Here is an 11,251-nt window from a genome sequence, read left to right as displayed (position 1 = left end):
TTGATGTCATAAAGACTTCTGTCAGCCTAAAAGGTGGGCTAAGTGAGTTTAAGGTGGGTTTACCCTCCACTGCATCCCTGGTGGCAGCCAAATATTACTTCCTTGGATGAAGCAGGGGGGAGAAGAAGGAGGAGGAAAAGCAAGGTGAAAGGGAGTCCCTTGAGATTTGGACAACACTCAAGCTCAAATTCAACTGGAAAATGAAGGATTAGCTTTTAGACTGGCTGGAAGCGATGACGGAGGCCTGCTCTTGGAGGATGGGAATATTATATATTTGATCTGCCTCTACAAGGCCACAACTGTGGGTGACAAAATACTGAAATTCATTTTCTCAATCATAAAAAAATCTATGAAATGAGCTTTAAATAGTGTGTAAAAATATTGTATAATAATAATAATAATAATAATAATAATAATAATAATAATAATAATAATAATAATGCATTTCCTTTTTTCTAAATTGTTTAATTAGCTGTGTCCTAAAGCCGCTGTAATAACCAAGCCATGATGAAAAGCAGAGGAAAGCCTGTCCGATTAGGGCCCATCACACAGCCCATTGGAGCTGGCAGATGCTTAGATAGACTTTTATGGATTGCTCAATGCCGTGCCGTAATGAAGCAGGCAGGGCTGACCCATCCTGAACCAGGCTAAAAAGCTCCAGGGACGGCCCGCTGGGAGCCCATAATGCCCGATGCGTCCCACGGCTGTATTAATCACACAGAAAAATAAATGCGTGGCAGGGCGAGGGGAGAGGGGGAAAGGGGAGAAAAATGAAATAAGTATGTCGTTTATCCCAATCAAGGTCGTGAATATGTGGCCGAGGGAGATTCCCTGACCAGAATGAGGCCCTAAAAGAAAATGATGGTTCATTTAGAAAGAATGGATTGTGCAATCTGTGAAAACTCATAATGTTTATGAAAAGCGAGATTCATCAAACATTTCCCATCTGCGTTTGACTGACATAATAAAAGAACAATGAGCAGAGTGAATCGAAAATGCCCCAGTGTTAAATACAGGTCTGGTGTGAATAAAAGAATGACTCCCCAAGATTGATGTAATAGTTGGGAAAACAGTTTAATATTTTCTCCTTTGAGTAATGAATATCATACCCCGCCAGCACATCAATACCAGCGCGTTTTATTTTATTTACATTCAAAGATATAAATTAGTAAAAGTTCTCCTGATAACAAGATTGTGTAGCTTTTTCCCAAATGCGTCTCAAATAAAAACCGTCCATAATATATATATATATATTTATATATATATATTTACAAAACAAACAGACGATGTCAGTTTCCCATTTTTGCAATACAACTTGCATAAATTATAGGCATCATTTCGCCATCATTTAAAAAAATAAATATCAAATGTAGGCTATTCCACTTTGAAGTCCTCAAGTTCACTTCAGTTCCGTCCGCTCTGCGTCCCAAGACACCTCCTTTAACGAATGCGGTTTCACAGAAAGGCCAAATTATGTTTTCCACACATAAATATAAACCAAAATAATATACCGTGGCAAATAATCAAACCATAGGATCCTGAGAAATAACATGTGAATCACATATAATGGGAGGTCATTTTCCAAACCAGCATATGAAATTATCATCCACAATGCATCGAAACAAAACAGCTGAAATGAAACTGACGGGCGAGCGTGCGCGCTGCAGAGAGTGTCTCAGCCTGGGGGGAGCTGAGGAAGCGGTAGCAGCTTTCATTCCGACTATATGGTGGCACTAGATCCGGTTTGGAGGAAAGGTTATGGGGGTTAAAACATGGGGCTAAGAGGTGGCGGCCTACGTCGCTTGATACTCAAAGCAATTGTGACACCTACCTGCAGACCGTGGAAATAAAAATCCCACATGATCAAAACGATCAACTCCCTCCACAAGAGCAAAAAACACAAAGTTTCCTCAGGCTGGCTCTACCCAAAACAGCTCTACACTGCAAGCGCTTATTAAAATCCCCTCTGCCTCATTACCGGTTCCAAAAAAGCAAAACGTCTATAGGCCATCCAGCGGCATGGAGGCAAAGCTTTGAATGTGCGCAAGGATAGAACCACAACCACCTAAGTGACATTTGAAGATGTGAAGTTGCACGATGAGCGCACAGAGCAAACGAACTGATTTGTTTGCTTTTGGCTGACCCTGTGTCATTAGAGTTATCCTAAGCTGAAAGATAAGGTTTGGGGCCCACTGTGCGCGCGGGCGTGCACACACACATGCACGCTCACATATCAGAAGAAACATTAAAAATAGAATTCCAGCTCAAAGCTATGGCAACATGTCTCTGCTTGCAGGCTGTCCACCGTGTGTTTGTGTGCACTCGTGTGTCTGTGTTTAGGCTGATCTGGGGCCTGTCCTTAATGGGCTTATTTCATCGTCTCTATCCGGAGGTGTACTCCAGCACGTTCGCTTGCAACCCGCCTTTCTTATGACATCCCTACTTGCTTCTAATGTTGCAAATGAAAATCCCATCGCCTGATACTTCAGAATCACTGTGAGAAAGACCAAAAATACGCATGTTGTTAAACAAATGGAGAACAATTAGAAATGATTTCAGCAAATGCACTGAAAACGACTTACAGGCCATGATTCACGTTCATCCTTCTTAAGTCTCACATCAAGCCCCGAAATCGTATTCATCTTAAAACAAGTGGAAATCTGCCAACAGTGTCACATAAAGCCACTGAAGTTCGCTTGAGAAAACTGTCTTGAAACAAGGCAAATAATAATAATAATAATAATAATAATAATAATAATAATAATAATAATAATAATAACCTGCCAGATCCCATGGTGTGACTGCAATGACACATGAAAGTGACAGAAAACCAGTTGACTTGCATTGGAAACAAGTGAACTAATGTTTACTTCCACCGTGGTGCGAGTTCCCTCTCGCCTTTAAAGAAAAATACAACCGCGAGATTCAACAGCAGATTACAGAAGCGCAGATCGTGTCGCTAACGCCGTGCCGCATCATGCCATTACGTACCTTTCTTTGCCTCTAAATTTGCGGCTCTGAAATGCTGCTGCTGCTGCTGCTGCTGCTCGACAACAACAATCTGGTTTGGGTTATTTTTAACGAGGGGGGAGTCTGGCCTGTGTTTGGGGTTTGTGCTCGCCTCCAGAGCCTGGTGAGAGGAGCTGAGACCCTCGTTTGCAGCAGCAGCGGCGGCGGCGGCGGCGGCAGCAGCAGCCAGACTCACTCCGGATGAATTAGTGTACCGCAGGATCCCTTGGCCCTGCAGGGGGCTGAAGTTGCCATAGTTTGTGTAATTGCTATAAAAGGGAGAAGTGTAATAAATAGGTCTTCCAAGGATGGAGGGGGCCGGGTAGAGGGAGGGGGAACTGGCAGCCGGGGAGGTGGTGGAAGGCGTGGGGGGAGTGAGGAGGCCACCGCTGGAGGAGGGGCAGCTTGGTTGCCCAGGCTGCCCCACTGGCTGCTGCTGATGTTGCTGCTTTTGGTCCGAGGTAGCAATCTCCGCCAGCGACCACAACTTGGGCTTGACTGTAGGGTTCTGAGGCGGCCCCGAGGAAGATCTGCTGTCGAGGCATGAGGACGATTTATTGGTGCTGATATTGTTGCTGTTCGCGAGGCTCCGGGCCAGATCCTCGCGCTGGCTGTGGAGATGGTGGAGGTGATGGAGGTGGGGGTGGTGGTGGTGATGTTGGTGATGGCTGAGAACCGGAGCTTCTACTCCCGTTAGAGGCGACGAGGTGACGGGTTTGGGCGAGAGCTGAGCCCGCGGGTCGTGGTTCTGCTCGTCGCCGTCCGCGTCGTGTTTGTCGCCGGACTGGTCGGAGCCCAGCTCTCCCACACGGCAGCTGACCTTCTCCCCGTCAGACTCTGCCGAGCAGGAGTGGTCCGTCAGGGTGTCGACGTGCAAGCTGATACCTAAGACAAGAGGAGGAATAATAACAGTGATGAAATGAAATATATGTGTGGGCTAGGGAGGCCTGTGGAGGGAAAAAAAAATGTTTAAGAAAGAAGGGAAAAGAGAACTGTAAAAAGTAAACACATATATCCTATTAAATATTAATGAGCAGTAATATTCCAAAATGGAGATAGAGACATACGTTGAGATTTTCTTAAAGATAATAAAATACCAGAAAACTACATTGTAGTCAAAGTAAATTCAATGTCCTAATGTTTTACAACCAACCAGGCTTGAACAAGTAACATATCACTTATTCATATCAGTTTAAACAGTAGGCTACAGTTAAAAGCCCCTTTTAATAAATGCTAAAAAAAAAATAATGCGTTTACTTATTTATTTTTTTTAACATAATTTTTTATAAATGTCATCAAGAGAATAACATCAACAGTTCAGTTGCATCGAGGTCACTCATGCGCTCACATGGATTGCTGTGTTATGTGTCTACTTTGCCAGTGACCTGCCATTAATCATGTTAAAGAAAAGAAACTGTTCACCTTAACAGGTCATTTAGTGTAGTGTGGAGTCGAGAAGCTCGCTTTCATGAAGAAAAAAAAAAAAATCAATCAACACCAATGAAACAGCACATGAAGCCAGAACTCTTGCAAAAAATAAAACAAAACATATATTCAGACCAGCTTCTTTGCATTGCACATTTTTTTCATGGTTTCATAGTTTCACATTATTTTTACTAAAAATCTGATTTGCAAAAATGATATTAATAATAATACTTGAGCTGTAAATAAAAGGGGCATGCACCCCTCCCCTCCTTCCCACCCCCGTCCTGCCCTGAATTGTTAAATGGATCATTGGCTCGGTCGCCAGATTATACCCCACCTTCATCCTCCGCTGAAGCCTCGCTGTTATCCAGGGCTTTTTCGGAGCGCTCCACCTCCTTTCTCTCCCCTTCCCCATCCTCCTCGTCCTCGTCTTCGCTCTTATTCCTGGGCGCCCAGGTCATCTTGTTCTCCTTCTTGAGCCTCCGCCTGGCATTGGCGAACCATGTGGAGACCTGCGTCAGGGTCATCTTGGTAATAATGGCCAGCATGATCTTCTCCCCTTTCGTCGGGTACGGGTTCTTCCTGTGCTCCTGCAGCCAGGCCTTCAGGGTGGCCGTGGCGTCCCTGGTGGCGTTCTTGCGGTAAGCCGGGTCGTTGAGTTGGTAGGGGTACCCTGGGCTCCCGTATGGGTGGTAACTCAACGCCCCGGCCATGCCCGTCGTGTGCGCGTCATATGGAGAGCTCTGGAGCAAAGTTGGAAAAAAAAAGTCACGAGTCTGCGATGCTTTTTATTTTTATTTATTTATTTTTAATATGACATTAATGTGGCTTGTGACTTATTTACAAACAACTCCATATATTTTAAATACATTTTAAAGAACACACATCTAAGTTTTTATTATAATTGCATTAAAATATTACAGTGTTTAACAGTATCGTCATTAGTTTTGAGAAACTTGTCGGAACAGGTGAAATGAGGCTGGATAATGGTGTAAACGCACTGACAGATTGTATCCGGATTTTTTGTAAATCGTATAAAATACCATTTAAATCCCCTGGGACTGATTAACAACGTGCAGGCTATTCCTAAAAATAAACACAGTATCAATACTGCCTGTTTTTATTACCACTGTTTTTATTTGATCATTTGCAAACCACACTCGTTAAGATTTTTTAAAGTGTAACTGCAAGCAGGGGTAGTAAACACACCGTGCGTACAAGCAGGCCGCAGAAAGGCGTGAACTAATGGTTAACTAATGGTTAAGATCATTATCGGATTAACTAATAACAGGGCTCCTGTTAATAACCCGGAAAGAAAATAAAAAAGCAAATTTCAATTTTCTGTAATCACCTATTAACTTCCTCATTTTCTTTCAGTGGCTGCTTTTTGTTTTGTCGTGGAAGCCTCAATGTGTGAACATATCTCCTCTTTGCAGCATTACAAATCCCATTAGCAAATCACTTGATATGCACCTTTCCTAAAACGATTGAAGTGCCCTGTGACATTAGCATTGCAAGTCATGCTTTTCATGTTCAAATTCAGTTTATTCAACTCGGAATAAAGTCGGCGACTTCATCCCCGGTGATTTTAATGACTGCCGAAGAAGAAAGAGTTGCAGCCGGCGTTCTATTAATTTTCTATGACGCATAAATTAACTGCTCGCAAGCTGAAGGCTCAAATAAAAATCTTATGTGGCGTTCTGTTTTACATGATTAGCCGCGCAGTGAGTGTTGAGCGTTGGTCAAGCCCTTACAATTTGCAGCTCATGCTTAAAAATCCCATTTAAGTCAAAGAGGTCAAGGATTTTATGGTAAGAACCCAATGAGTAGGCCATTAGATGTAACTGTATAGCAACACTCAAGAAAGTTCTGCAAGCACTTAGTGATTAGTGAATCCTAACAAAAACACTGAGGATCTGTACCGATTTAATCGCGCTGTGCGCCTGCAGACCAGCAAACATTTTGCGCACTTGCAGACTTAAACTCGCCGACACGATCACCTGCTTCGGAGCCTAATCACACAGACTCACACATGAATAGATGAGATATTTTACCATGTAGGATGGGAATCCCGTCGTTGGATCCGCGGAGTATGACAGCGGACTGGAGAAGCCTGCCCCAGCCGAGGCGGAGAAAGCAGCCGATCCAGGATAAGGACTGAAGGCTGAGCCAGATGACGACCTCGCCAAGTCTTCATTCCGCGGGGCAGCCAGAGCCGAGGCCCCGTAAGCCGGACACGAATAAAGAGCCAGAGAGCCCGGGGGCTGGTAGAGGTAACCCTGAGGATAGGACATTGGTGAGCGCGGAATAGGTCGCCGATTCCAAAAAGGGAGGAAAAAACGCGCAGGGCGTTCGGCTACAACAGCCAAAATAACAAACAATCAACTCAATAATCAGCCGTGCAAACAGTCATCAGACAATGAAAATAAAAAAAAAAAGTCCTCCCTCCACAGCCCCCTTACTGGGAAAAAAACACCAGAAAGATCTGTTAAAGTGCCCTCATAGAGGCAATGTGGCATGCGTCTTGATCCCCTAGCGTCCGATGTTTTTAGTACGCAGCACTATGAAGTGAGGAGTTAGGAGGGAAGGAGCCGGTGGAGTTTCAGACACACCGAGCATTGGGGGAAACTGGAGCTGTCACTCCGGCTCATCTGAATATCCCATCCCCGCCCCCTTTCTGCCTCATAGAAATGGAGCCTCGGAACAAAACCAAGACTCCACACTGCAAAAAGTAGTGCCTGTCCAAGAGTTGTTTAGCTGACTGTGGCATTTTAAAACCCGCTTCACTGAATAAAATCAGACAAATCTACCAAATGCACTGGGCAGTAATGTATCTGTTGCTCATTCATATGAACTGGTCCACTCTGATTATTTGTCATTTGGTTCAGGGAAACCCACTTCACAGGTGAGGCGAATCGCAATTTAAATTTGACTCCTTTTTCAGTTCAGTCATTTCAGTTATCGCTAAACAGCCCAAAGCCGTGTTAATTAACTTGTAAGGACAGGTATTTTTTTGGACTACGAGACAAAAATAGACATCGAGAAAAAGGGAAGTATACAACATTAGCACGCGCAGTGTATGTGCCTGTTTTTCCTCAATGCTTTTTGTGCTGTGGGGGTTATTTATTTTGACAGTTTTACTAAAGTCAGGTTGATTGTGACACACAGCGCCTGCCTGATCAAAACTTGCGCGCACTCCCATAACAAGCGTGCGGGGGGGGGGGGAGAGAGAGAGAGAGAGAGAGTATAAAATGGCCAGTGCTCTCCACATGCAGCTGGTTATTTCGTCAGTCCATCTATCAAACGCGGACACATCTATGAAATGAATGCGAGCACTGATAAGTGCGCGCTCCTCACTCACGCTCGGCCTGCGCGATGTGCACCCGGCCCCTTCATTTCCACCACTTAGCGCATCCCACATACGCTCGGCCCTTATTATTAAAATAACATTCATCAGCAATAATAAAGCTGTTGGTGGTGGCCATTGTCGCTTTATGAGGGGGTAATCTCTCCTCCACACAGATACCAAGCTAACCACCAACACCGCTGAAGTGTGTGTGTGTGTGTGTGTGTGTGTGTGTGTGTGTGTGTGTGTGTGACACAGTTTTTGTTCACGCACTTTGCCAGTGTGTTTGGGCACTCACCTGTCTGCGCTGCTGTGAGTCTTTGTGTGCGATTTTGGACTTGTCTCCATGCAAAACAGGGCACAGCCTTGTCCTTTATTATTGTGATTACAGGCATTATGACCTCTGTTGGAGACAAGTGATACAGCACAGCACGGAAACCTGAAACTGTGACAGCGGTTTTGGAACGGGCAGTCAAGGTGGCAACTATTGGGAGGAAGAGTGGCCTCGCACTCTGCCTCATCAGTATTCATCCGAATGAATGTATTCATCCATCAGGTGCTTGCTCCTCCACTGCAGTGTGGTCTGGCAGTGTTGTAAACAGCAACAGCACAATTTAAATAGGTGCAGTACAGCTCGCCTGTTAGCAGGACTGACTAATTTATTTATAACACCTAAATGCATGCATGCATTTTAATATACAAATAAGAGGCTCATAGTAATCTTTATACATTTCACTTTTGTTAATCAATACACAATTTCCTATAACGTCCTGCATTCAAATCTTGACCTAATTACAGCGATAATGGAGGGAATTTTTTCAATCTGGACAACTTTGACAGGAGACATGGCAGTGTGATGACTATCACATGACGTCTAATAGGACACACTGTCATCACAACGTATTATATAAGTACAGTGTTATAAACAACTGCTTTTTTTATTTTTCTTTTTACAGATAAGCAGCCACCTAAATCAAATACCAAAATAATATATGTTAAAAAAGTTTCTTAATATTTTTATTTATGTATTTTTAACTGCTATCCTTTAGTGATTAAATCCATCACTGACACATCATACTAGCTAAAAACAACTGTATAAAAAGCTCTAAATAGCCTTTGAATACTTGGCTATACTTAGCATGTTTTCATTATGTTTGACGATAAATCTAAATCCATGGACTTATAAAACATCACATCAGTCATAGTATATGACCATGATATGATTGACATTAAAGGAAATTAACTTGCCACATAGATTTTTCAAACAGCAATGCATTCATATGAGCAAATAAACTGTATTTTCAGTGTCTGAAGATTGACCTGTTCACACGTTGAATCAGAACCTGTAGGTCTAACACTCTTGACTTGGACAATGTGCTCGCTGTCAGTACAGTACACTGATTTACCAACATCACAGAAAAAAGATCCACTGAAAGCGTCAAATACCTGTGGATCTGCATGGTTATATGACTGAATATTCACTGTAGTGTCAAAATTCCTCATCGTTTTCAGCCAAAGAAAAATTAACATGTTTCTGGTGAAATGATATTTATAGTATCCCCACTGCTTTGAATAGTCTGTCTGCTATCCAGGAAGTTGTTTGTATTTTTTAAGAAGATGTAGGTGGTTTCTCTGTTTCAGGCACGACTAATCAATTCCAGAAAAGTGAATGAGTACTTTTAGTATAGATTGGGTCAAGATATGGCTGACTGGGAGTACTGTTTGGCCCACACCAGGGGGCACTGTCTCCTCTAGACACAGACCACAGGCTAACCATCAGTACTGTACCATCATTATGAGTGTGAGCATGTGCGTGTGTGTGTGTGTGTGTGTGTGTGTGTGTGTGTGTGTGTGATTGAGAGAGAATTTTTTTCACTTGTATGTGTGTAAGTGTATATAATGGTGAATGTCTATGTGTGTGCAAGTAAATGTCTGTGTGTGCATATGCAAATTGTCAGTGTGAAAGTGCACCTGTCGGCCTGTTAAGGTGCATAACTTTGTGAGTGTGTGTGTGTGTGTGTGTGTGTGTGTGTGTGTGTGTGTGTGTGTGTGTGTGTGCGTGCATGCCTGCATTGAACTCTGCAGTAGTACATTCCACGTCTCAGTTTCAGACACGCTGGAGCTCCTAAGATATTTTAGTCCCAGCCTGATGGAGATATAAGAGATGGGAGAGAGGGGATTGATGGATGGACAGACAGACGGACAGACAGACAGACAGACAGACAGACAGACAGACAGACAGACAGACAGACAGACAGACAGACAGACAGACAGACAAGATGGACAGAGAGACAGACAGATAAAGACAGCATAGAGAGTATGGACACAGTAAAGCAGGCAAAGGAAGCAAGACAGAAAAGCATGAGGTCAGATGGACAGGGAGGCAGACAAGGAAAAGATGAAGAGTCAGACATACAGATAAGCCATCCCAGAAGTGACATTATCACCAGTTTAGACAGTGAAGTGATTTTTCCCACTGTGTCAAAATATAGTAACAACATTTCTGCTAATGTTGAGATGAGTGACAATGAGTTATATTGTTTTAAAATGAAAATGAGCTTGAACGTCTGTGAACAAATCCATGGTGCATCACTACAAAATGCATTTTTACTTTACCAAGTAGAAGTTCATAAAAATCAAAGGTTTTGCAACTAATGTGGTTTTTAATTTCTAAGAGTTTACAGCCCCTTCATGTACGAATACACCTAACAAACACATAAATAGAAAATGTACATGTAGTTCCAGCTAGTGTTTCACACTTAAGTGAAATTTCCGCAGATTCATTATCTTCTAATATTTGCTAAAAAGAAAAGAAAATCAGACACGTTTTGAGCAAACTATCGTCTTTTGTACTGAGTATAAATACATATTGTTTAATGGAAAAAAAGCTGTTTTTCTACCTCTGCTCACTCAAGATAGCTCCATACCCGATCCAGACGTTTTATGAAAAATGTCATCCTTCATGAATGAAGGAAACAGCTATTGATTTCTCATCTATTTTCTCCCTGCAGAATTTACCACTGAATAATGTAGAACTGGCAGAGTTGCTTGTATTGCATTGGCTGATTTCTAACTGCTCACCCTTTTTGGTAGAGTAAATTGCCCGGAGTTGAATTGAATAGCTAAAGGATATAGCTTTGATGTCATGCCCTTTGTTTATTACACATATGACTAAATAAATATTGATTTCTGATTTTTCATACTCCTTTGAACCTCTGCAGTGCAGCAGTTGTGGACTGTTTGCATTCTATCAACTTATATGACTTGCACTGAAATGGAGTATTGGGGCGTATGTGTTAACTACGTGGGTGCATTGTTGGGCGGAGATAAGGAAATGTGTAAATGCATCTGTGTATCTTTCTATCACTAACTATGCATGGCTGTAGGTGCATGACTAACAGTGAAGTGGTGTAGCAGAGAAATGGACTAGTTATGTAGTCATATTGAACTGGTCTGAAATCAATACTGTCT

General features: G+C 42.7%; 1 protein-coding gene across 1 annotated transcript; it reads right to left on the bottom strand.

The window, feature by feature from the left end:
• Window positions 1-1,078: 1,078 nt before the first annotated feature.
• On the bottom strand, window positions 1,079-6,945 carry irx2a (iroquois homeobox 2a). Its single transcript, XM_070966505.1, has 3 exons — window positions 6,489-6,945; window positions 4,772-5,177; window positions 1,079-3,894 (listed from the first exon to the last, which is right to left on the bottom strand). The coding sequence occupies exons 1-3, from the start codon at window positions 6,726-6,728 to the stop codon at window positions 2,984-2,986; spliced, it is 1,557 nt and encodes a 518-aa protein (XP_070822606.1). The 5' UTR covers window positions 6,729-6,945; the 3' UTR covers window positions 1,079-2,983.
• Between the last annotated feature and the right edge of the window lie 4,306 nt (window positions 6,946-11,251).

The sequence above is a fragment of the Chaetodon trifascialis genome, chromosome 7 (genome assembly GCF_039877785.1).
Source record: "Chaetodon trifascialis isolate fChaTrf1 chromosome 7, fChaTrf1.hap1, whole genome shotgun sequence".
Taxonomy (NCBI): Eukaryota; Metazoa; Chordata; class Actinopteri; order Chaetodontiformes; family Chaetodontidae; genus Chaetodon; species Chaetodon trifascialis.
The sequence above is the reverse complement of the archived record's forward strand: the minus strand, read 5'-3'. Positions and strand labels throughout refer to the sequence as shown.